Source organism: Vigna unguiculata, chromosome 9 (assembly GCF_004118075.2).
Source record: "Vigna unguiculata cultivar IT97K-499-35 chromosome 9, ASM411807v1, whole genome shotgun sequence".
In the NCBI taxonomy this organism is placed as follows: Eukaryota; Viridiplantae; Streptophyta; class Magnoliopsida; order Fabales; family Fabaceae; genus Vigna; species Vigna unguiculata.
This window is the reverse complement of record NC_040287.1, coordinates 29,987,463-30,014,944: the sequence shown is the minus strand read 5'-3', so window position 1 is coordinate 30,014,944 and position 27,482 is coordinate 29,987,463. Positions and strand designations below refer to the sequence as shown.

The window sequence follows — 27,482 nt, the reverse complement described above, 5'->3', positions numbered from 1 at the left end:
TAATTATTAATTACTAAAATATAGATGAACTATTTAATTAGTTAAATAATTAAATTTTAATTTTAATTAAATAAGTTAATATAAAAGTTAAAATTATACACTTAAACCAAGATATAATTTTATTCTTACTTTTAATTTTAAGCCATTTGTAATACTCCTCGCATGATATCACATTATTTTGACTACATGTTTACATACTTGTCGTATTATTTGTCTAGAGATATATTATCTAATGAGCAATCCTTTAATACGTTTACTACATGCTTTTTCATTGGTGGATAATTTTTATATTATTAACATATTTACAATCCTCATGAACTTTAAAAATTTTCAAAATAAATTTACAATTTCCATAAATTGTCGAGAGGAATGTAAATATTACATACATATACAAAACTCTATACAAAAGAAACAATTCTCAATTTTCTCATCGTTGAGCACTCCTACCTACATTGTCGTATGCTTTCATGTTACACACAATCATAGCAAATAAAACTACAACCATAAAAGATAGAGGAAGCTAATTTAATAAAAATATATAACAACAAATTATCTATTACATTCCTCAACAATGCATATAATAATCTAACAACATTATTTATTCATGATAACATGATCAACTTCCAAAAGATTTGTGCATTGAAAAGACTCTGAGATTTTTGCACCTATCATCTGCTCTCAACAATAGATTTTGGCAAAACAACCCAAGCTCTACTTGCCCTCAAAACCTAAGTCCTACTCATATAACCTACTAAGCACAATCCTTTTTCACATTGTAGGCTAAGTCATAAAATCATATGATAGGGTAAATTCTTTACGACCTACTAGACATAATATTTTTTCATATTTTAGACTAGGTTACAAGAGCCTGTTTCAACTCTCATTACCTGAATTCTTCCTCTATGTGAGTCCAAATTTAGTAGAGTCTAAATTATCAAATGATCATTCAATACACCTTATGATCACATTACATAACATTTCCTCCTCAAAAACCCTACATACACGCACCACAATTTAACCATCAGAGTAGATTGTGACCTTAGTCCTAGCTCTACTTAACCCCACACATACAAAACATGAATGTGTGTGTGTGTGTCAATAGTAGATTAGGACCTCATGCCCTAGCTCTACTCAGTCGCACACACACATACACAATACACACACACACACACACACACACACACACACACACACACACACACACACACACACACACACACACACACACACATATATATATATATATATATATATATGTATGTATCGATAGTAGATTAGGACCTCGTGTCCATGCTCTACTCAACCTAACACTTCTCATTCGTTTCATCTCATCACAAAGTTTTCAACATTTTGAAAAGAATTTTCTTCGTTCTTACCTAATGAGATCATCATATATACTTGTCCAAAGAAGGTATAATGTGGCGAGTGTATAATCCAACCAATACTTAGTTCATTTAGGGTCCACTTTCCTTTGAGCTCTCTAGATTTTCACAAATGTATTTTTGCTCAATGATGGAACTGACCTGCCTAGCAAATGCATACCACGCTTAGCGCCCCAACCACCTTGAGCTCTCTACATTTTGGCAAAACATTTTCCGCTAAGTTACAACACCACTCACTTAACTACTCAAACCCGTGGGAGCTAAATCCACTAAGTTGTCTAACAGATTTGATTTGCCCAATGAGTGTATCATTTGAAGCTCTTTCTGGGTTTTAAATTGTAACTCTCGCTTAGCAAGTGGATGGCTCATCCAACAAATACATTATTTACTCTACTTTGCAATTGATAAGTACATCAATTTTGTATGATTGGCTTTTACTTACGTTTTCTCCCTCTTTTAACCTTTAAAAAGCACATCGTCTAGTTCTAAAATAAATTACTTTAAACCAAATAATTCCAAATTCACACACTCGCCATATCATCTAGAGTTTTTTGTGCACAACTATATAAATTCTTCAATTATATCAGTTGATTCTTTTCATTTATTTAGGTGTTTTGTATTTATTTTCTAAACTTAAAAGATTTCATATAATTTAAAGATTTACTTATAATATAACCTCTTGACTCAGTTGATATGCTTCAAGAATTTAAACTTGTTCAACATCTCAAAAATCTCATATAAATATAAGGTTTTTGACAAAAAAAACCTTTAAACCAAAACATCATCACTTTTATCAAATTAACCATACAACAAACATGCAACATCATCAAAACTCTCAAATCATTATGGCAACAAACATGTAACATCATCACATTTAATCATCAACATGAAAATCACACAACAAGGAGACCATCAAACTCAAAGATAACAACAAACAATTAGCTTCTCTTACCTATGCTTAATATTTTTCATCTTTTTCAAACTTTACCAACAAGCACTCTCATGGGTTGTACTACTTTACACAAAGAACAATTTCATATTAGTGATACATACCCTACATATCACTGGTATACAAAGACTCATCTTAAACTTGAAAGAGCCGCATGCAATCTAGTTTCACTCACATGCATACATGTCACCGAATCGGTTTCAAGGATAGCCCCTTACACCAAAACTCTTATGATACTCTCGAATATTCATGTAAATATATTTTTCACTCGATAGATTAGATAAATATATTATTCATGTAAATATTTTTCATAGAGGCTCTATGTAAATGATTAACCATGTTTGCTTAATACACAAATCTAAGTCTGTTTTAGGAGGTTGAGTGATTGTAAATTTTTTTCTGAACTTTTCCAAACTATAAAGTTCAAAGAATTTACCTTCTTAGGAGGGAAGGGACCTATGTTATTACAAGTGAAAGTGTGAAACTAATTTATCAAACTCTGTACAGTTTGAATTCATGGCAACTCTATCAAGGGGAAAAAAAAAATGTTACAATGTGTCTGAATCGGTGCATCTTATCAAACTACAAAAACAGGACCTAGGACCTATACACAACTATGATACAGATCATTCTTCTTTTTCTTCCTTTTGTCTCTAATCTTTCACCGGAGAAGAATAAATGGGGAAAACAAACTGGGTGATGAGTGTTGCTCACTGCAAAGGTGAGGAGCAATGCCAGAGATGATACTTTAGTGGTACTTGATGATTAGCATGAGAGCACTTTCTGGCCAATGATGGTGCAGCATCACAACACAGGGCTCTATAAAATCTCCCCAGAAAAGAACTTTTGAATCTTTCCTTACTTGTTCCACTGCTTCGCCCATTCCTTATGTACACATGTCTGTAATTCCAAAACCATTAGCAAGAATAGCCAAAATGGAGCGTATTGTTAGCAAATCAACTGGGAGCATGGCATTCTTATTGGCGAGAACACTACAGTGAGTCGTGCATGATCAGAAAGAGAGTAATCTTCAGGCCATCTACCTTTCTCCACCTCTGGAGGAAACAGAACTGCATTTTTTACACAGAAACCAATTGTTTGTTCCTGTGAATCATTTACAACCTCATCCTGCTCCCCAATTTTGTTCTCATCACTCTGTTCTGGAGCTGTTGAATTCCAGATCTGCTGCTGCATCATCCCAATCGTATCACCAAACAAGGAAGAAAAGATTATAAAAATAATAAAAGGGAATTCTTTATAATCATTCACAATAGTGGTGTATTTATCTCAAGAACTAATTTCAGTATCGATTACTTTACCAGGAATTCTTTATAATCAAGAACACCATTTCCATTTACGTCTGCTTGGAGCCACAAGTCCTTGATCTCTTCGTCATTTAATCCATGACAATGACCAGTTAAACTGAGCTGCATGGAATGAAGAAACCCACAACCATCAGGATTATTATTTCTCAGGCGAGACCAGCATGGACGGAAATTTCACAGTGCTTAGCAACATACATGTTTAAGTGCTTCACAGAAACCTGAATAGGTGATACAATCTTCATTATCAGCCTTTAGAAAGGCAAATGCATCACTCTCAGTCAATGAAGCTCTCCGTACCAAATACTGAAAAAGTAGAAATTTATGGTCAATGACAATTGTTTCACGAAAGAAAAAAACCCAAAGTAGAGGTAGGTGCTAGCTTTGACTTGATAAGTAAAATTGCACTGAAATGGAGCTATAGAAAAAACATCATTACCCTAACAACGTGTAATAAGCAATACAGATTCTCTACAACAAACTCTACCTCATTGCTTTCTCTGTTCCACAATATTATATAATGTACATCTACACCTGGCACTATCTTTTAACAAGTTTAACTAATACACCAATTAGATGTATTGACGTTTAGGAGAGTACAACTAATCAGAATCCTTGTCCAATATATGAATGTTTTGCCTCACTAACTGTCCAACTCTACTTTTGCTTAAAGAAAATAATATTTAAATCTTACAGGAAACACCTTTCATCAAAAATTCCAGTCAGATTATTTTATGATTTACCTTGAACATACCGAACACTGCTTCACTCCAACTTGCTTTTAGTAGTTTTCGATATTTGTCAGGATTTAGGAGCCAAATAAAATCAACAGCACATATATTTCCCCTATGATTGCGGTGGCTAACCCACTGCACAATGTTAAAATAAATGCAAGTGATTGGCAGTTGGCACATTACACAAAAGAAAGAAAACACTAGACAGCGGTAATTTATGACCTTGTCCGCATCTGCATCAGTGTAATCATGTGCTGTATCGTAAGATGATACAAATCCCTGAGACCTCAGGAACTTGTAGACATGTCCACGTTTGCTTCCATTCCAGTCACTGAAATAAAAAGCAGTAAATAAAACCATGATTCAAGTCTATTAAGAAAAAAAAGTACATGGAAATCGGTTTCCAATTTACCCGCAGAGCATGATTGGCATTGGCTTGAGTTGAAAATCATTCTGATATGATTCTACGTATTGAAGAATCTTGTAAACCTGCAGAAAAGAAAATAGTAACGTGTGTAAGTCTAAGCGAGACACCAAACTTGATATTTGGTTTGAGATTTAAATTAGATGTCACGTTGATATGCTTAGATACCTGCTGCAGTCGTACAAGGGATAGAGTTGAATCGTGGGGAAATAGCAGGTGAGTGTTAACAATCAAAATCTCCTGCCTAATATTACTGCTTCGCCATTGTGAAAACGCAGAACCTAGTTCAACATGTAACAACTGAGCCACACGATCTCCAAAGTCATTGAAGTGTAACTCCTTGTAATTAAAAATATTAAAGTATTCCTTTAGCACTGCTATTAGAAGACCTGCAGACCCCGGAGGAAATTATATCAAAATTTCTACTTCTTAGTTTGTACAAAAATCTTCAAGTGGCAGTTATGGAGGAACAAACTAGGCACATTATGAAAGCCGTATTAGTACTCAACGAAACTTGTATTCAGAAGAAAATTAAAAACAGAACATGTTTTTCCTTTCAAAAGAATTTTACTTGTTTGTTCCCTTTCTAGATAAATACTCTCTGTGGTATCCAGTTTGCCAACTCGAACAAATTATTATCTGATCCCAAATGGGAGGACTCGCTTCTCTGAGTTGAATTTTCACATAAGAACGAAAAGTTTGTTTCTATCATTCTTCATGTCTAATGAATACGTAAAGACTTATCAAAATTATAATAATTACGAAGAGAAAACACAATGTTAGTACACATTTCAGCCTAAGAAGAATCTAACAATACACCTTCAGTCTCATTTTATTTTGATACGTTTGCAATATTCATCTGTCACTTAAGAGTATCAACAATGTATTTTTTTCCAATAATATTCTGAAGAATAATGGCATGCAGGTTACCTTAAATGAGGCGGAAAAGTATTAAATGTTTCAACAATAATATTGGATTGTTAACTCAAAGTCCCATTGAAAAAGAGATAACTACCCATTTAAATTCAGAAAACAGCATGTAATTGCAAATAAAGAAGACGACAAAATTCCGACAAAACCGATTGTAAAAAATCCAAATAGACTTCATAGGAATTGAGGGACAACGTGCATTATATATTATCATACCGTCCCCACGGTTGTTTGTCCTTCCAAGCTTGAAACTAACGTAACCAGCGTCCCCAAGTCTCTTCTCATACAAATTAACAAGTTCATCATTCCCAACCCAAAATTCCTGCGAAAGTAAAACCCACGTAATGATTAGCTTTTCGACCCATTACAGAATAATAATAATCATAATAACACATCTCCCAGCAATGAATTTCAGTTTTTGACGACGCAAACCTGAAGACAGATAATTGAAGACATCTCATTCAACAACCAGTCCAATATCCTGTGGTTCCTCGCCAACCAATACGCTCTGTAGTCGCTCTCGCGGCAACTCGGATCCTGCTTCCATGAAAAAGAAAAAAAATTGAAAATTGAGATTACCCTTTTGAAACGGTGATTGATTAACATTGTTGGTATTATTGAGAATGTTAAAAATATAAGAACCTCATGGTTGATGCGCTTGTAAATGGGAGCGAGAATGTTAAAAGTGGTGCAGGTAATAGTAGGTTGTTGTTGTTGTTGTTGTTGGTTTTCCTTAGAAGAAGCAACTGAGAAACCCCCAAACCTTGAAATCCTTCCCATGCTCTTAGCCCACCTATCCGTTCTCATTCTACGTCCCAACCCAATCCACCAATGCTGCTACCTGCCCCTGAAGATGCCTTTCTTCTTATTTTCCTATGTTACCGATGACGATGATGAAAACGTTAACCGCAAATGAAGTGGTTCGATTACGAAAGACGATGATGCCGACGAGGATGATGATGATGATGATGATGATGGAGGTTTGAAGAGAGAGAAAGTAAGAGAAAAAGAATTGAGAAAATGTTCGATAATAGAAAACGTTGGGATTTTATGTCTCATAAATAGGGATTTTCGAATTTCCCAACCCATTTTAACTGCCAACCCAATCCCAACTCAATCGAACGAGTATCTCACCGTATCACGTTAATCATGCGATTCATTCCTTTTCAAAACATTTAACACTATATTTGAGTTCAACAATTCAAAAATGTGACTCACACACAAACTATAATGAAATAATAAACTAATAATCTATCTGTCTGTCGATTTAGTTTTTTATTGTCCCTTCCTGTTAAAAAAAATACTTTCTAAAAAACAAAATATTTCATTTGTAGAATATTACAAAACATAGATTAATATTTTAAGCACTAATAAGAAAAGGCAATGATGAATTATACATTCAATTTCGCGAGTAAGAATATTGAAATCAATTATATATCCAAATTCGTGAACATAAGAAAGAACATCGCACATGTTTTCTATTTTAAGTATTAGAATGGATATGTTTTTGAGATCAAATAAAAAATCTCTCTTGTTTATAAGAATTGAAAAAAAAAACTTAATCTTTATATATTAGTTATATTAGCTATTTAGTTTAATTGGACTGATTTATAGTTGGTCTATTTTAGTATAAGCTTTTCAACTTCTAAAATTAATGCGGGGAATGGTAGTACAGGGAACTAATTCGTGGAGTCAAATTCTATTTAGTTTTAAGTAACGGGTTAGTTATGATGTTTTATAAGTCAAAAACACAACAAAGTTTTAATTAGGAAAATGGTGATTTGACACACTTTTATTTTTGACGTTCATTTGATACCAAATTTTAATGATATAAATTAACATAATAAAAATAAAAATAAATTAAATATTATAATAAAATAATAACTTTTCAAAGTGTAAGTTGGAAGTAAGAAAAAAATTGACTGTCAAATAACTACTCTTTTAATTGATTGTTTTCTCTCTTTTCAAAGAGAGATGATCATCACATTGAGAAATTGGTATTTGATGATAGTAAGAACTATATAAAATTTATAATTAATAACATATTGTGTTGAGGGTATCGAAATCAAGAGATTGGATATATATATATATATACATATATATATATATATATATATATATATATGATACCAAGATAAGTACTTCGAAAGGATAGGACTACTTTGAAAGATAAAGATATTTAGGACAAAATTAATAAATGTATGATTACATATGGTATAAAAAAAATCAAAATAAAGCCAACATAAGAAGAGAAATTAATTAAGGGTTAAATATATTTTTTATCCCTTAATTATAACGCAAAATTGGAATTGATCTTTTCTTGAAACTTTGATTCTATTTGGAACACCCAACTTTAGAAATGATTGAATATATAGTCTATTCCACTCAACGACATTAAATTCTCTCTAATGTATCAAACGATGTTCCATTGTAGTGTATGCACGATTTACATGTCATTTTACACGTTTTGTACACAAGTCGTTCCCCATTCAAATTCCTCATCTCTTTCCTCTTACGCGGAGTTACCTTCTCCATAATGTAAAGTTAAGCAGAAGTGTAAAAATGGGTTGTGACTCGTGCGTTAACCTACCAAAATTGGTTGTGTCAGGTTGTAATTTTTGACCTCCCAACCTGTTTTAATCCAACCTACATAACCCACCAAATTGGTGGACTAGCTCTCCTAGCCCACCGGCCCGTTTTGCTTTGTTTTTTATATTTTTTAAATTAAAAATTAAAATAAAAAAAATAAATTTTCTATATTAAATTTTTGTAGATATAAATGTGCAATACTATCATAATTTAAATTATTAACACTTACAGACTAAGTTTCAATTATTAGTTATAGTAGAGTAATTAATATATAAATGTAATAATTATTTCAATTTATCCAATTAAAAATATTAATTAATCAATTCAAAGTTTGAAAAATATTTATATGATTAAATATGTTTTAAATATTTATTGCTAATATACAAATAAATTTTAAAAATTAAAGTTACAAATTAAAAAAAAAAAAGGTGGTGGGCCAGTCTACCAGCCTGTCGTAACTTATCCTATAATTGAATTTTTTTGTGATGGTTTAGTCGAGTCTAACTTATTTTTTATAAGTCAAGAATGGATCATACCAAAATAGGCCGGACCAACCCGTTTTACCGTCTTTAAATATAAGGTAATCATAAGGTCTGGTCAGAGATAGGCTCAAAATAAAGTAAAAGCCATCTAAATATATAAATATAAAAGATATGTCCAAGTATGACTATCTATTGGTTACACTCTTATTGTATATGTATTCGTAAGCTAACTATAGACAAAGCAGAAGTCTTCGTAAGAACATTATAATAATAATTTATATTTTTCAATTTCTATCGGTCTTCTCATTGGCAGGTGAAATACTTGGTACCACCATGGCTGTGGAATGAACTCCAAGAGACTCTCGTGCCATGCCTGTTGAAACCTCTCCACAGGCTTCAACCATACTTTCTGTCTCTTTTTCTTTGCCCCACAAAAATGAGTACAACCCCGTTAGGATCAAAAGCATGCCCACCAAGCTGCAAATAAGTTTCAATTTTTCATTACTCACTTTCACGGATGCATAAATATCGTGTGATTGAAGGAAAAGCATTCACTCATACATGCCAAGACTGATTGGTTGACCCAGTAAGATAGCTTCTGATATGGCCACAAAAATAAGAGCCAATGGGTTGAACATTGTGGGATAAGTTGGTCCTTTGATTGAAATTGCCCAATAAATTAAGCAAAACGTAGCAGCTGTGGCCAATGTTCCCTGTACAAACAACCCTTGTTCATTAATAATGCAGAATCATACTACTTCACATCTTCACTTCCTTTCTCAAAACTTAAGGTTACTGCATTTTCTCATTACTAAAAGTTGATCAAAGCCAAGGAATCTTGGGTAGTTCCTGTTAAAAACACTAATACACAATTATATATAAAGGGGTTTCTATGAGGCATTACCATGTTGAATTAGTAAACTCAAACAATATTGCTTTAATTTGCACAAACATCAAATACCTTATCAATTTGCACAAACAATAAACTTTACCACTCAAGTACTAATTAAAAACTTGTTAATTATACCTCTGGATATATTTGTTTAGACCACATGTACATCAATTTAATATATATGTTTAGCTTTAATAATTTATATATGATATTGGTGTATATGAAGTATAAAGTAGCAATGTTACCGAGTATATTATTGTGATAAGTTGTAGATTCCACTTTAAACTCCAAGTAACTTTTCTGCAATCTAAGCATATTCCGACTATTGCTGCTTGAACTGATGCTATAATGCACGTAAGCATTGTTCCCCAATATTTGAATGGAAATATTTGAAGCAACTTAACCTGTTTAGAGTGAAAAATATCCAATATTGTAGAGTTTTTAGAGAAAGAAAAAGTAACGAATATGAAGAAGAGGGAATGAATGAATACTTGGACGATGAACCAAGCTGTGTATGAGAAGCAGCTACCAAGCAAAAAAAGAGTGCCACGAAGCATGTTTGGTTTGGAAGACTCAAGTGTTGGAGTGTGTGAATGATGGGTAGATAAACCAATATAGAATTCGTTTCCTTTGTAGAGAGAAGTTGTTAATGCTCCCCCAACACACAAGGTTGCTCCTATTGTCTTCACTTTACTCGTCCATCTTCCAAACTCCACCCTCTCCATTCTGTCATGTATCACTCAGAATCTAGCATATGCATATTACTGAAACTTCTAACTCCTTTGTATAAACTTCTTATATCATATCAGTATTAATTAGTTCATACGAATAGAAAGAAATACATGAATATTCAGTTAGTATATGTTTATACATATAATGGATGTTCTTTGTATATGCGTATATATACCTGCATATGATAGAGAAAATGAAAGTGGAGATAGGAACCAAGCTGAGAAAATTGACAGAGTAAGTAGCTGATGTATCTCGCAGACCATAATAGAACAGTCCCATGCCCAGTGTTATCCTGCGATCATATCATCATATAGTTAAAAACTCTAGATCATAATTACAACAGATAAATGTATTCAAATTATTCAACAAGTAATAAAACGAAATGAAAACGTGTTTTCTTAAAATTTTAAAAAATATCATAAAATAAAACTCATAGAATTTGTTAAAATTAATCATATGCAAAACAATTAAAAAATATATATAACCCATCCACTCTTATATTGTAAAATATAATCTTCATATTTGTTTTTTTAAGGATTATTCTTGAACAATAGTATTTTTAGTATTTATTTCGAGAATGCTTTTAAGAATTATGTTCATTCTTTGTAGAATTAGTTATCTATGAATTCTTATATAATTAAATATTAATTTTTCTTTTTAAAATTTAACCTTAAATTTTATTTGGTTTAACGACAATTAAAAAATTTATCAACCATATAATCATATTATTTTATATTTTGTTTTCTTAATGGCATATTTGTATGGAGGAAAAAAATAGAATAATGACTTTCATTTTTTTTTTGTATTTAAAAAGTGGAAAGAAAATAGAGAGAATAAAGTTGAACTAAAAAACTCAAAAAAGAAAATAATATTTCACTTTATATCAAATTTCAACATTATTTTTTCTTACTTTGCAATTTTCTTGCCCCCTTGAAGCAAATGATAATGTCTAATATATATTTCTTTCAATTTATTCTGTTTAAATTAAATTTTGATTATTTTTAAAAAACATTAATAAATTAGTATTACAATATAAAATTTTATATCATAAATATGTTATAAATATGTTGTTTAATCAAGTTGATTTATTATAAATTTTAATTATAATATAACTTGTATACTAAACACATTTATTTATTATTAATTTTAATTTTAATGATAAAAAACAAATATTTATTTTATATTTCAAAAATCTAAAATATGATTTCTAAAAATCGTAAAATACATCAATTTTGAACAATTTTGACATCAGCTCTAAGTGTATCATATTTTTATATTAATTACGAACTAAATACTCTAATCCATTAAGTTGCTAATATTCTTTTCCTTTGAGTAGAGATGTTAACGGGGCGGATAGAGTACGGTAGTAGCTCTTCCGCACCCTATCCACCATATAAATATTTGTTTCGTACCCGTACCTATATCCGTCGGGTATCCATTGTGTGGGTACCCGTCTATTTTTTTCATATCTGCAGGTATCCACGAGTATCCGCGGGTATTTACAAAGTTATTTAAAAAATAAGTATTTAATCATAAATTCAAATAAAATAAAATACATTACTGTCATAAATTTTAAATAAAGTTCAAACAAACTCAAGTCCATACAAGTCCAAATAATCATGAAAATAAATATAAAATGACGTTCAACACAATGAAAATTCTTTAATTAGTGCTTTGATCAACAAGCCCACTTTCTCCGATGGATTCTTGAGAAAAAAATTAGGTCAAAATGTTTTTTACTAATATATATATATATATATATATATATATATATAAGGGTATTTTTGTAAATTAAAGTTTAGCAGGTACGGGTATTCATGGATACGAATACTATGATACCCGTACCCGCCCCGTTAACATGCGGGTATCAAAAATACATGTACCTGCAGATAACGAGTATACATTTTTAATATTCATTTCCTACTCATTGCGAATTTTATCCGTGGATATCCGCGGGTACAAATATTTTTGACATATCTGTATATGAGAATAATAATATTGAATATTTAAAAGAACATATGAAAATAAAACCTTTTTTGTAAAGCAAGGTAGAAAAGAATAAATGAAGAAGATTATAAGATTGAGAAAGCATATGTTGTTGATAGAAATATAACACTTTATGTGTGGATACAGTTTATTTTCTTTCTCAAAACTATGTGGATAGAAATATATTTTATAATGAAAAAAAAAATGATGGATTATATGCTCATTATTTTTTAAGGATTTATGTGCGGTCATATATAACTAGTTATCGGTATTTATTATTTTAAAATAAATAGAAATAATTTAATAATTATACATCCACACATTTTTTATATTCATCTGTTAAACCAAATTTCTCTATTTCCTTGAGCTGTTTGAAAACCCTAATTTCCACTAGTTACGTGACGTGGAAAAATTAAAACATTGATTATTAGAGTAACCGAAAGCTGCTGATACCCAACTAATGACTTCAAGCAACTTAGTTTATAGATTTCTTTGGAAAATCTGAAGCTTATGTCATTTCCAAAATAAAGGTGTCTTCTCACCACACAACCAAACGAATAAGAACATAGCACAAGTTCATAATCACCATTAAAAATCAGTTTCGTAATCACCATATAAGTCAGTGTTGCACTATTTACTAGATTTAGGAGGTACGTGCCTAGTGTCACCTATCCCTCGACATCGATAAATGCAGGGTGGTTGTCATGTCAGGTTTGACAAATTAAGTAGAAGGTTGTCTTTTTTCCTTTTTTTTCATTGTGTTTCGTTTGTATTTTGAACTGGTACTAACAAAAAATAAACTTCCAAAACAAATGGGGCACATTCAGAGGACAATTTTCTGTTTGTATATATAAGATAAGATATGTCTCTATGTCTGTATTGTAACAATGAATAAGACATGCATGTCCACTGTACTTCATTATTTACCATTAAGCTATAGATGAAAGAAAAAAGCTAAAATTTATTAAAAATAATGTTTTTTTTTTTTAATTTGTTTCATTTACTGAAAGAGAATAAAAGATAATTGTTTCTCTTTTACACGCACGCACCAAGAAATTTCCAGCCATCAAATTTGATTCTTCCTCACAAAAAAAAAATTCCACACGGACATTGATTTGCAAAAGTTAATTAGAGAAAGATACATTCAATTATCAGTGCCATCCTTATAAAACTTGAAAAATCGAGTGTTGAAGATGAAAATATCAAATTTCGTACACTGCAATGGAATATGCTATGAAATTATGTATGGACAGAAAGCTAGTTTTGACAGAAACTGGATAAGCTAATATCTGTGTTCATTTTTCAGTGATTTTTGTTGTAAAAATGAAATAAGCAGATTAATGCATGCGTACCCCACTAAGGCGTTAAGGAAGAGCCAGAACCAAATCGACCACTTCAACTTCTTTTGACGGCCTCTGCAAATGACAACACATCGTAAAGAGTGAGAAGAAAATGTGGAAGAAAGTTGATAGATGCAGAAGAGTATATAATAAGAAGAAGATGAATATGAAATTAATATATATTGCCTTTCAAAGTAGAGAGCAAAAGGGGCAACACAAACAGCAGCAACAACGTGACGGTAGGCGATGAGTGCGAAAATGAAAGTGCCCTCAACAAGTATAACCCTCGATAGAATCTGCATCCCCGTTGCAAAAACTTGCACTAAAAACATGCTAAGCACAGTCTGCGAACCCTTCAACCATTCCTTAACAACTTTCATTCTTCTATTCTATAACACTCTCTTTCAATTCTCCTTATCTAGATAGAAAAGAATCAAGCAAAAAATGTGGGCAGAAAAAGGGTTTTCTTTGGGTTGGCACAGGAATCAGGAACTGAACTTTGTGTTATCTCTGATTAGCTCATGAAAAAGGGAAAAAGATTAACTAAAGAGAATCTAATATTGAGATCGCACACATGGTACAAAAAGCATAAGCATAAGTAAAAGTTGCAGAGTTTTGGAAGGTAGAGAATGATAACAGATGCCATACATTTCTTTTGTAGAAACTATACCGTAAGTTAGGAAACTCTCGTGTCACCCATGTTTCTGGCTTCATGTATTTTATACATGCATTATTAATTAAGTAGGGACATTTTTCAAGGCTATTTCACACATCACATTTGTGTTGGACTCATAAAAATGATACGTCTTGGAAAATTTCATATCATCTAAGATAAGTTAAGAAGTGGATGTCGGTGACTATATAATAGATTTTAGGTCCATGATGTTCTTTAGTCCAAGTCAAAAGCACTTTGAGTTAGTATTTGACTTTTCTTATACTCTTGTAGTAGAGTGTTGTGAGGTATAGTTAAATTCTTACTCTCGAGAGTGTGGTTGGGATCAAAGCATTGAGAGTATTTTTTTTGTATGTTGTAAAAATTTGCACATAGTAATTATTCTTTGGTTGTCTTTGGATAGCGGCCATGGTTTTTTCTTTGAGTTGATGCTTGCGTGACCCGATGAGTGGTGATCGATGGAGATCTGATCTATGTGAATCCCGATTTGTGGCATGTGCATGGAGGAAGTTGTCTACGGTTTACAGTGTAACTCATGGATTTGAGTTATTGTGTGCGGTGGATTGTGGTGTTTGATAATGTTTAGAGATCGAGATCTCCAGTGGCGGCATTTTGAGTGGCTTGTGCGATGCTTCGTCGGCGACTAGTGTTGTGTCGTGGTGCTATGGTGGTGCAATGGCAGCGTGGTTTTCGACGAAGGGTGCTTGTTTTACTGTTGTGATGACTGCGTGGAAGGCCAGTGGTGGATATGTAATGAAGAATATTGGTTGTGTTGTAGATCTGCTTGAGTAAGAAGGAGATGACGTGATAGCTCCTAGTTGGTCAGATTTAGAAGTGGATGACTATGACACATGGTTGTTTATGGTTGGGCAAACTGTGATTGCTAGGATGAATTTTTCTAGCGGTAATTTTGTACATGGACATTAACTAATATTGATGCAAAGTGTGTGGTAATATTGATGTAAAGTGGAAATTCTTGAGATGGTTTAGTTTCAAGTGAAAATTTTTTATGGTTTAATTCAAAGTGAAAATTCTTAAGATTGTTTAATTCCAAGTGGAAATTTTTAGGATGGTTTAATTTCAAGTGAAAATTCTTAGGATGGTTTAATTCGAAGTGAGTATACTCCTTATGATGGAGTATAATTGTTGGTATAGGCAATAAAGATGTGTTGATTTTAATCAGGTTGAAGAATGTATGACTGATGAAAATAATACGTCTTGAAAAGTCTCATATCACCTTGGATAAGTTATGGAATGGGTGTCAGTGACTATAAAATAGGTTTTTAAGTCCATGATGTTTCTTATCCCAAGTCCAAGACATTTTGAGTTAGTGTATGACTTTTCTTATACTCTTGTAGTAGGGTGTTTGTGAGGTGTAATTAAATTTTTGCTATGGAGAGTATTGATGTACTTGGAGTTTGGGGTCAAAGGGTTGAAAGTGTATTCTGTGTGTTGTAAATATTTGCAGAATGATTATTCTCTAGTTGTCTTTGAACAACGATCGTGATTTTTTTTTTATATATTTGAAGTTTTCATGTTATAATTTTTTTATTTTTTTTATATGTTAATAAGATAATTCTTGAGATAAAAATGATAATGTTATTAATGAACGATATGTTTTTCCTAACAACATAATATATACAACAATATATACATTATTGAGCAGAGATATATTTATATAATTGTTACATGCTCACATTTTTTTATATGTTAGCAATTACAATAGATCACACTTTTTGTGGTTTCTGAACTTACATTAATGGTTTAATTTATCAGTTATATTAAATATAAATTTTAGATATATATTTTTGTGTTAATATTTGAAATAAAAAAAATATCTTTCATAATTATTTTATAATATTCGAACAATATAATCTCCCGGAAAACATTTGTATTAAAATAAAAGGAAAATGAGACGGATTGTACGGTTGTTGTAAGCACTTTTTTCTTTGTTATATATAAATAAATATATAAAATCGTTTATAAGTGATAATTAAGTCTATATTTTTTGTTTAAATTTTAAATTAATTTGAAAGTATATACGATGTTGTTTAAACAGGAAAGGGTAATAGAAATTAGAAAATACAAATGAAAAACAGTTGAGCCGTGATTTCGGGTTTGGTGCGAAAGAATAGACATGAGAAGAGCGAGGGTTGAACTTAGAAATTGTGGGTGCCTATAGAAGAACTTCAATTCTCTCCTAACACGTTTCTTCACTTTCATTCTCTCTACATTCTTATCCTCTTTTTGTTTAAGGATAACAAACCAAAAATCCTCTATTAATCTCGAAACTAGTTAAGATACAGTATAGAGCATCAATGTAGAGCTAGATTAGGGTAAGTTCCACAACTTTACTCTCTTCAATTTCTATTTCTTCCCGGTAAAGTTCATGCATGTTAGACTTCTGATATTTGAACTTGAGATTGAAGTTATTAAATTTGAACTTGAAATTGAAGTTATTAATGACTAGGTATGATCTTTCCGACTATTAAAAGAGTTCATTAGTGTTGTAATTTTCTTCTTTAAATTATTGTTTTTCTTAGGACAAAAGGGAAAAAAAAGTAAGGTACCGGAGATTTCTAATTTAGATTACAATTGATCTTGGGATTATCCGATACCCTTGCATGAAAATCAATGGCATTAAAAAGTTATAAGTTTTTTAATTGTTTGATTTTGAGCATATTTTTGTTTGAATGTATTTGAATCTCAATTAGTAAATTTGGAATGAATTTGTAGTTAATGATAATAGTGTTATATCAATATAAGAAAATATTAAAATAATTTTCAAATACTATTGAATCTATAAGGTTAATTTTTTAAAAAGAAGTTAAAAAAAACAAAATGATTTTTTAACGTATAGAAAAAATTAAGTAAATAAGCAGAGAATAAAATAAAGGAAAGACGGAAGAGAAGAAAACATTCTACCTTGTGCTTATCATTTTATTTCCGGGTCCCTTTCAGAAGCACTCTACTTCTTTATTTCTAATTCAGTTCCAATCCCATCTTGTTTAAATTGACGAGATAAGGGGTATTTTAAACATATAATATTTTAAAATAGTGTAAGTTTCTATATATTTCATAAAATCATTTATTTTTTTAGTTTGGTAGTCTTTTAGTCATTAAAATTAATACGGACACTTGAGAGAAATGGTCCTCTAATTTTAACTTATCATATACTAATTTTTTATCTTATTTAAATATTTTGCAATAGGCCTTTAATCGAGAATAACTTATTAAGCTGCGGAGTTTTAATCTAAGACAAGATATTTTGAGATCAGAGAAGCTAATAAAAATTTAGAATACTACTATTGAAATTTTATGGTGATGATGAATGTGTTATGACATTGAATTTTGTTTGTGCTAAATTTACTTAGTTTGGATTGCATAATTAGAGTAAATTAATTTATGAGGTATTAATATTACCATTTGAAATATCTAGGTAGATCTTTTATTGAACTAAATATATTTTGATAAATAAAAAAGTAAAAATGGGTTAGATAACCCAATTGATTAATATACTACACATGATTTGTTTATGCATTATGAAGACTCATTGGACAAGATCTTAGAGTCGTTGGGTGAACCATTTCCTCGTTGGGTAAGCCAAGTGAAATTTGGCTCCCAAGGTTTGGATCGCTAAGCGAAAATATTTTATTGAATTCTAGAGAATAAGGAGTCTTGTTGAGCCGAAAGCTTTTATTTTAAAATCAATAAGCTTAGATTTTGGTCTTTCGTTGGGTGCAACGCTGGTGGCATTGAATGTGGCCTAGAACTCCAAATCTAAGGTGCCTTTGTTTTATCTTCACCGGCAAAGTGTATGGCTAGTCGAACGAGTTCAACTCTAGTGGTTTCCCACTAGGCAAGTATGTAAGCTTGTAGGGCAAATTAGATCTCTGGCTGGGTAGGCAAGATTTTTGGTTGAGCCAAAACCTTAAAAATATGTTTTATTTATACTTCTAAAGATATGAATATATTTGAATAAATGTTTGAGAGTATTGTATTTTATATATCTTTAAAGGTTAAAATGATTATAACATTCCTTGGGTTGAATATATTTGATTGAAATATTGTAATCGAATACTACATTAATGCAATATAAATAAAATCATGAGTTATTAGCAATTAGCAATTAAATTTAAATGGAGAATATATGATTGATGATATATGATGAATTTAGATTAACATAAGATACATATGTATGACGGGGTGTGATGATTTAAATTTATATGAGAATGTGATGATCTTGTGTAAATTATTATGTAGATGTGATGAATGTAGTGACTCCTAGGGAAGGAGTATTGCATTGATGTGATGTTAGGTGGTGCATTGAGAAGGATTCCACATAGATTATCATTACTCTACTAGCATCGAACTTACATAGAGAAAATATATCTAGTTATAAGAGCCAAGGAAGGTTTTCACACATGTGGAGCTTCAATATGAAATAAGATCATACCAAAAACATGTAGGGAATTTACCTGTGTCATCTCAAGAGGGATTGGTGTCCCAATGTGAAGTCTATAGAGAGTATCTGAGTTTGCTCAATAAACTAGTCTTCTAGAAGTTGAGTTAAATGTCTATGTTATGATTTAGCCATTAGGGTTGATCCATAAAGGGTGTGTTGTGATGATTGAGCCTTAGAGGTTGTATTATTCAATAAGCATTTGATTCTTGTTGTTAACTGTTGATTTGAAGTTGATGATAAACTTTGTTTGCAAAGTTGATTTTTTTATTGAATCAAATTTATTATAGATATGCAAAAAGTGTGATAAATAGATGGGATATTGATCTTGTTGTGTGGTAGATATGATATTTTGATTTAACTATTAGTTTCTAATTTGATTACAATATTGGTTTATGTAGTATTGTTCAATTTTCACTACCTTATTCTTTATTTTTGTGATATTATTGTTAGGAATGACAATGAGTCAAGTTAAATACAAGTAATAACTATCTATTGTCCGCTTTGGTTAATAAAATCTTCCTCACGGCGTAAATGCATAATTATTTTTTTATTAAATTTACGTATCTAATTATATTTTACAAATATACAAATTAGCAAAAAACTTCTCTTATTAATATAAGTAGGAATATTACACACCGCCGAACCAAGTAATAAAATGAAAAAAATAAAACTAAATATTTAAAAAATAAAACAAAAAATAGGAGAATCTAATTAATTCCAAAAGTAGATTAAAATCCTAATAAAAAAGAACACAATAATAATTACAGTTTTAAAAATATTAATACACAAATTAAGGGTTAAATGAAGCATTGAAAAAATGAGAAAATTTGATAAAAATAAAATGAGATCATAAAATAAAAAATGTAAAAATAATGAATCTAAGCGGAGAATTAGGGTAAGAAGAAGAAATGATGAATTACTTGCTCATCACGAAAATTAACGTGTAAAATCTGAACAAACTAAGAAAAAATAGAAGGAAGAGGTTTTACTAGGGTTTTCACAATTAACAAAGAGGAAGAAAATTTAAGCGCACTAGAACTGCAGAGAACTCCGGAGCACGAAAATGGCGACCATTTGGAAAACCAACGCCGCAAGAAACGCAGTGCGTTGTTTGAGCCAATCGTTGGCTTCTACTAGCCGCACTCCTTCAATTCCCTCTCGCACTCCTTCAATTCCCTCTCATTTCTCCTCCGTTCGATATCTCCGCACAGGTCGCGATCCTAGTTCCAGGTTAGTTTTCTTGCTGCTAGGTTTCGCCGTCGAACAATTCTTTTTTCTTTTTTTTTTTTCATTTTTAATGTTGAGGTGTGGTTGAATAGGACATATGAGATTATTCCACCGGTGAATTGGGGGATTCGGATTGTGCCGGAGAAGAGGGCGTTTGTGATTGAACGATTCGGGAAGTACGTTAAGACTCTTCCATCTGGAATCCATTTTTTGATTCCTCTTGTTGATCGTATCGCTTATGTGCATTCCCTCAAGGAGGAGGTTATTAACATCCCTGATCAGAGTGCAATTACCAGGGACAATGTCACCATCCTCTTCGATGGTGTGCTTTACGTCAAGGTTTCTGGTTTTTCTTTTTGGTGTGCTTTACAAGGTTTTCTTTTTGTCTATGTATTCGGTTAGTGTATTTGAGTGGTCAGTGGTAGTGAACTACTTTTTGTTAAATATATCAATGAGCAGTTCATTTAGCTTCTATAAGAGCTGATTTTAGTTTATGTATAAGCTAGTTTGAACTTATGGGTGGTTTTGGTTCATTTTGACTTTCTATTTCCTTCTTTGAAATTATGTCCAGATCATATTTTTATTTATTTGTTTATTAATTTTGTTTGGAGTGCAGATTGTGGATCCTAAGCTCGCGTCTTATGGGGTGGAGAATCCCATTTATGCTGTCATTCAGCTGGCACAAACGACAATGCGTAGTGAGCTTGGTAAGATTACCCTTGATAAGACATTTGAGGAAAGAGACACACTCAATGAAAAAATTGTGGTGAGTTTAGTTATAAGTTCTTTGAATTTGTTGTCTGTGCTGCTCATTTTATTCCATTTTAGATACTTTAAATTCAAGTCACGCATAAAATCATGTTGGTGTTGGTGGAAGGCTTCTATAGCAGAACAGAAAATAGTTGTGAAAAGTAAAGACATGTCTCTTTAGATGGGGCTGTGCAAAGTATGGGAAGGATGATCGAGTACCTTAAATTTCGTAGTCCTATACTTACATGGGTTGGGTCTAATAGAAGCGGCTAGTTCCTCATAACATGGCTAAATAAAGTTTGAATTGAATCTTTGCTTGGAGAGATATTCACATGTAGTGGGAGCTATTGTTTTGGATAGGATGGTCTCAAAAGAAGTTGACCTGTGAGAAACAAAAAAATTGAAAATAATAAAAATTCCCACTCCTATTTCAATCCAGTTATATATAGGAATGAAAAGGAGAAACCTGACAATAGCTAAAGATGAAAATTTTGTAGTGGTTGTGCTGGTTGGTGACACTAGTTTCCTTCCTAGTAATGTGCAACGTTGCCTAAGTCCTTAACTTATGATAACATAGGAATAATTTTTTACAATCGGTTATTGGTTTATATATTAGACTTATTTAGAAAGGTTGGCATGATGAGCATGATTTTTAAGCTAGCTGGTGCCAAGGAATTAGTATTTAACAAGGACAGGAAGATATAATAAATATGATCTAACAGCTATGCATAGCCCTTCCATAAGAGTTAGCCTTGTGTTTTCTTTCTGACGTACCCTAAAAAAATGTACTCACAGAGTTAGTCTTGTGCTGACCATATAATGATTAATTGTGTGACAAAATTATTACAGGAGGCCATTAATGTGGCTGCAAAAAGTTGGGGTCTGGAGTGCCTTCGATATGAAATAAGTAAGCTTTAGCCGTGCATAAATAATTTTACTATATTTTTTACTTGATGTTTCTGTGTAATTCTTTTTGCTGTTTTTCTTATTTAGGGGATATATCTCCTCCACGTGGAGTGAGGGCAGCTATGGAGATGCAAGCAGAAGCAGAAAGAAAAAAGAGAGCACAAATTCTTGAGTCTGAAGGTAATCAATTTGATATTCCAAACCTTCGTATGCTCAGTTTATACTTTTTGCATTATTTTTCATCATGAAATTAGTTTTAGTATCATGTCATTCAACCGAAAGGGATATGTTCTGATCCAACAACTACATGTAGCTTCTAGTATTAATATCTATAGTTATTAAACAGGAGAAAGACAGGCTCATATAAACATTGCTGATGGAAAGAAGAATTCAGTGATCTTAGCATCAGAAGCTGGGAAGATTTCAGTGATCTTAGCATCAGAAGCTGCGAAGATGGATCAAGTTAACAGAGCTCAAGGTTATTAACATCTTGATAACTTAGTTCCAACTTCCATTTATGTTTCAATATTAATGCTTTGATGTATAGTGAACATGATGTGATATGATATCCCTTCATATTATTTCACACTGTCCTTTATATCAAGGTCTACGTGTACTCCCTTGTTGAGAGGAATGATCTTATGCACTTCTAGATAATAATGAATTGTGGATTGAACCATAGTCTAATGAATATCTGATTTGTGTTTTATTTAATAACATGCCATGATTAATGTGCCGATCTAGTTGATATGATATCTTCTGCTTTCTTCATATACCAATTTCAGTTGGTTGATTTGATATCTTCGAAGCCTGATGAATCTAATGATTAGCATTATTCTTCTTCAGGTGAGGCTGAAGCCATCCTAGCTAAAGCAAAAGCAACAGCTGAGGGTTTAGCTCACGTCTCAACCGCCCTAAAGGAAAATGGAGGACCTGAGGTGAGATCTTCAAGTTCGTATTTTGTATATCACAGCCAGTGCTAGCTTTTTATATTGATTAGTTTAAGACATTTTTTCTTGTTATACGTTTGATTCATATCGGTTTTGTACTTTTCTAGCCTTCGTTTAGATTGTGTTGGTCAAGAAAGTGTATGATGAAAACTTCTTGGATTAATTTATTTCGGTTGGTAGCTCTGATGATTGATATTTCTTATTTTTGGATTAGCATTCCAGCCATATAATGATATATCAGTAACTGGGAGACTTTTGTTTTGTTGCTAAACCAGGTTATTGATTTTCCTTTCCTAGTCAGTTTTCAATACAGGATCTGGTTGACTTTTTATAGTATTTGATATCTTGAAGACAATCAAACATCTGTCCATATAAATAGGGTAGAAGGGTTTATTATGTTGATGTTGGTTGATCACTGAAAATGGGAGACAAATTAAATTAGGTGGTGAATGTGGTGGATAAAATTGCCTCTTAATTGGTACATCTGCTTTTGAGCTTTATTGTGTCTCATGGACTGACAGGGAAGGGAATGATACTGTCATTTGATTTTGCAGGCAGCAAGTTTAAGGATTGCAGAGCAATATATTCAAGCTTTCAGTAACATAGCCAAGGAGGTAATATAGCCCATAAACTGATTGATATTCAATTTCGTGCTTTACATAATTTGTTTAGTTCGAAAATTGTTTTTCATTTCATCTTTACTTGTTTGATCAGGGCACAACAATGTTGCTTCCTAGTTCTGCATCAAATCCTGCTAACATGATGGCCCAAGCGCTTACTATGTATAAAAGCCTGCTTGGCAACGTTTCTAGTGATAAGCAGGGTGGAAATATGCCCCTTTCAGTATCAGCAAAATTGGAAGGAAATGATACCTCGGGGGAGGAGGAGGTTAAAGGCAAGACCTCCACAACTGCCAATGTAACTAATGAAAGCCAAGATTATCATGGAAAATCTGGATTTTCACTTCAGACCCCACCAAAAAGGGAATAGTCTTTGATTTGTAGGAGTTACTATTTCCAAGAATTCAATTTTTTTTAGCTTGTGGATGTTACAGTAAATTGAATTCGGACTTTGGAGAGAAGAAAGCAAAAGAGTTAGGAGGGACTTTGCATTGCTAGTTATTGTGGAATTCATCACATGGTACACGTTATATTGATCACTGGACTTTCTTTAATTCACTTTTTGTGTTTCTTTCTTGAGGAAATAATTGAAAGAAATAAAAAAGAAAAAAAGATATTTTGTCGTCTCACATGTATATCCATAATCTTACTCCCTTTATCTCTTGCATTTAGTGTCCATGACGTTTTTGGATAAAAAAAATGAACCCACGGGCGTTTAGACTAATCTTATTTCCTTTGATCAAACTTTTACGTATTAATTATTTTTAATAAGCGTTTTCTGAATTTAAAGCGGACATGTAAGGTAGGGGCATAAATAAAACTTTCATGCTAATTCAACTAATTCATGATCAGGATTTTATTTAATTTTCAGGTTAGTTACTGATTTATTTGATTTTTATAAACGTTGAGATGGTTTTTTTTTGTGTGTAATAATGTCCATTGTTCAAATCGTTGACCATATATATAACACATTACATTCTAGGCAAACAAGTTTTCCATGAAAAAAATATTCGCCAGCCGATGGAGATGAGTTCATACAAAAATAACATTTTTGCTGACTACATCACTGTAGTTAAAAACTTAGAATGCTATTTACACGGAACAATTTTTGTTAACTTGGTAATTAGGATAATTGATTACGAACCATGATATTACCTTACTGTTTTTTCAAGAAAAAACTTCATTCTAGTGTATCTTGAGTTTGTGAATGATCCTACAAAATATAAGCTGTGCAACAACTCATCTCCTGCTGTACATTTCAAAGTTTCTTTCTAACGGAAACTGCTTGTAATTTATTTCTAAAATTGACAATTAAACCCTAGAATTCTAAACATAAAATAAGCTTAGTTTCTAAAATTATCACTTTAGTTCTTACAGGGCTTCTAAAGCTTATTAATGGTTCTTCATGTCATAAAACTAAAGAGCAGTTCTCATTTGCTCTTTTAATTATTTTATAAAAACTACCCTGTTACAGTACTCCTCAACTATTCGTATTAATTCAAAACTATTACAGCGTCCAGCAATTGGGAGTCTACACCAAACAAAATAAAATAAAAGCAAGCGTTTTCGTTGTCATGGTTGCCTTAGGACTTTCTTGATATTTATTTCCTCATGAATGAACCTCTGCTTCTAATAAATGAATCTACTCAACCACATTCAACCAAGTTTTAGCTGAATTGAGTGAATAAATGGTATAGATTGATAAGAGTGAGAGCAGAATATCAGGGACAACACACATAAGAAACAATTGAGATCTCTGTCAGCCTAGTGCCGAACAAAGTGGGAAATTCTTAAACACATCATCTACCAATGAAATTAAGGAAAGTGAAAACTTCGGTTTATCATGTCTTACAACACTCGAATATTTAATTGTGATTGCAGACTAACCACATTTAACAGCAGAATTGTGAATTCAGTCCATTAACTGCTTAATTGCATTCATAGCAAAACACATCAACAAAAGCAAAATCTATATAGATTGAGAACTAAAATACTCCATAGGATAAATTTCAAACAAGATATTTTAACAACACAAAATTGTAAAATCCAAACTCAAAAGATAACAGAAAAGATTTCCAAACTAAATAGCAAATGTATGTTTTACTCTTCTACTACTATGGTTCCCTTCTCGCTTACGTAGATACCATCAAGGAACTTCCGAATATCCTTGTTCTTAACATGGCATTTCTGCACCAAAGTAACAGAATAACGATTAAAGCTTAAACAAAAGCAAAATAGAAAAGGGTTTGAGCAGGGTATGTGCGGTGTGCGTAGAAAAAGAAAATACCTGGTTAATCAGAGCACAAGACCGGGAAACAAGTTCGATATCATTTCCATCCAAAACCAACTCATCCTTCACCTTTTCGGAACGAACAACTGACACGCCCTCGAGCATGTCAACTTTTCTCACCTAATCACGCACAAGTAACCAATCACTAAACCTAATCGCACATTTTTCCTAATAGCAAATAAAAGAGAAAATTAATTAATTAAAAATAAACAGGAAGAGCATTTGTGTACCTTCTTCTCGCCGAGGAAATTTCGGATTTCAATGGACTTATTGTCGTTGGCAATGCTGGCGTTGATGGGGAAGTGAGCGTACACGAACCTCATCTTGTAGCGGTAGCCCTTGGTGACGCCGGTGATGAGATTGTCGACGTGGCTGAGGGCGGTGCGAATGGCGGCGGAGGTTTTCCGAGAGCCAAACCATGCCTCGATCTTGAGCTTCTTCTTGCCGTTCTCGTCGGTGATCAGCTGAAAATCAAGGTTGAGATGTTTGAAGTCTCGCACTAGTTTTCCACGAGGGCCTTCAACCTCGATTACCTTCGCGTGAACCTTGATGCTCACGCCATCTGGGATGTTCATAGTCTCCGATGAGAGAATGGTCTTCATTGTTGCCGCTTCACGCCTCCCCTCACTTGCACAAACACTGACGCAAAACCCTAGTTATTTCTTCTCTCCCTCATTCGTTTTTTTTATCTTATTTCATCTCACAGAAAACAGTAACTGGGCTAGGCCCAAAACTAACAACTTTAGAAGAACCCATATTATTATTTTCGGAGTTAATATCTGCAACTACCCATTTTATCACTATTCCTTTTAATAATTGTTTTCACAAGTACCCCTTTCACAAAAATACCATCATGATAAACTGCCTAATGGCCGTGGAAGTCAGATGAAATTCGGGAGTTTAAACATAGATTTTTTAGAAGATAAAACATTTTCTTTTAAGTAATTTAATTATTTTAGAATAAAAATATGTTATTTGATTAGAAGATGTAAAAAATAAAAAAAACTTATAAAGGTATTAGAATAATACAATAACTTAAAATAGGAGTGTCAAAATAGGCGGCTAGCCTGCCGATCCTCCACAACAGGATAAATCGGATTGGAATTTTTAATTCGCAAATCTATTTTGATTCGACTATCATAATCCGTCAAATTGATGGGCAAAGACAAACCGGTCTATCATTAACTCATTTTATTTTTTATTTTTAAATTAAAAGTTACAATAAAATAGTTAAAAATTTTAATTTTTTATATTACTTTTTAAAACTATATTAATATATAATAATTTAAATCATTAAAACTTATGACTTAATTTATGATTATTAATTATAACAGAAATAATTTAATGTATAAATATAATAATTATTTTATTTATCTAATTAAAAATATTAAATAATCAATTAATGTTTTTTAAAATATTATATAATTAAATATATTTTTTAACTACCTATTTATTTATAAGTATATATAGAAATAAAATTTTAAGAATGGGTCAACTTGGCCACCCCATTTTTGACAGTCCGACCCGAGTTTAAATATTGATTTTTAAATCTTGATTCCACTTTTTTCTTTTAATTGAAACTAATGAAAGTATATTTTTTATTCTACTATTAACCCTTTTTTTGTCTTTTGGGAAAAAAGGTATACTCATAATTGATAACAAATGCTCTTTAAAAAGAATGAAATATTATCATAAAAAATTAATTTTAGAGTAATATTTTGTGTATTTTTTTAATGAGAGTTAATTACTAATAAAAACAATAGTTATCATCATTGTAATGAAAAGATTCCTTAGCTAGATGTTAAACTCTATCTAAGATTTTACATTAAGATTTTACAT

The 27,482-nt window shown here is 31.9% G+C and overlaps 4 protein-coding genes across 5 annotated transcripts; 1 reads left to right on the top strand and 3 right to left on the bottom strand.

The window, feature by feature from the left end:
• Positions 1 to 2,660: 2,660 nt before the first annotated feature.
• Positions 2,661 to 6,815, bottom strand: LOC114164389 (uncharacterized calcium-binding protein At1g02270-like). Of its 2 annotated transcripts, none has more exons than XM_028049041.1 (10): positions 6,384 to 6,815; positions 6,174 to 6,278; positions 5,958 to 6,063; positions 4,980 to 5,200; positions 4,800 to 4,876; positions 4,610 to 4,718; positions 4,397 to 4,522; positions 3,852 to 3,959; positions 3,651 to 3,758; positions 2,661 to 3,519 (listed from the first exon to the last, which is right to left on the bottom strand). In XM_028049041.1, exons 1-10 carry the CDS (start codon positions 6,546 to 6,548, stop codon positions 3,280 to 3,282), a joined length of 1,365 nt encoding a protein of 454 aa, XP_027904842.1. In that variant the 5' UTR covers positions 6,549 to 6,815; the 3' UTR covers positions 2,661 to 3,279. The 2 variants fall into 2 exon arrangements, with proteins under 2 accessions (XP_027904842.1, XP_027904843.1); XM_028049042.1 differs by having other exon boundaries at positions 2,661 to 3,516.
• Positions 6,816 to 8,940: 2,125 nt separating this feature from the next.
• Positions 8,941 to 14,463, bottom strand: LOC114164630 (WAT1-related protein At5g64700-like). Its single transcript, XM_028049366.1, has 7 exons — positions 13,949 to 14,463; positions 13,775 to 13,837; positions 10,612 to 10,728; positions 10,196 to 10,430; positions 9,950 to 10,108; positions 9,374 to 9,525; positions 8,941 to 9,289 (listed from the first exon to the last, which is right to left on the bottom strand). The coding sequence occupies exons 1-7, from the start codon at positions 14,140 to 14,142 to the stop codon at positions 9,097 to 9,099; spliced, it is 1,113 nt and encodes a 370-aa protein (XP_027905167.1). The 5' UTR covers positions 14,143 to 14,463; the 3' UTR covers positions 8,941 to 9,096.
• A 5,378-nt stretch (positions 14,464 to 19,841) lies between these two features.
• LOC114195866 (stomatin-like protein 2, mitochondrial) lies at positions 19,842 to 23,927 on the top strand. Its single transcript, XM_028086285.1, has 9 exons — positions 19,842 to 20,130; positions 20,220 to 20,466; positions 20,744 to 20,893; positions 21,727 to 21,784; positions 21,871 to 21,963; positions 22,130 to 22,261; positions 22,630 to 22,721; positions 23,288 to 23,347; positions 23,448 to 23,927. Exons 1-9 carry the CDS (start codon positions 19,964 to 19,966, stop codon positions 23,721 to 23,723), a joined length of 1,275 nt encoding a protein of 424 aa, XP_027942086.1. The 5' UTR covers positions 19,842 to 19,963; the 3' UTR covers positions 23,724 to 23,927.
• A 1,330-nt stretch (positions 23,928 to 25,257) lies between these two features.
• On the bottom strand, positions 25,258 to 26,319 carry LOC114196094 (60S ribosomal protein L9). Its single transcript, XM_028086617.1, has 3 exons — positions 25,874 to 26,319; positions 25,641 to 25,763; positions 25,258 to 25,540 (listed from the first exon to the last, which is right to left on the bottom strand). The coding sequence occupies exons 1-3, from the start codon at positions 26,243 to 26,245 to the stop codon at positions 25,454 to 25,456; spliced, it is 582 nt and encodes a 193-aa protein (XP_027942418.1). The 5' UTR covers positions 26,246 to 26,319; the 3' UTR covers positions 25,258 to 25,453.
• Between the last annotated feature and the right edge of the window lie 1,163 nt (positions 26,320 to 27,482).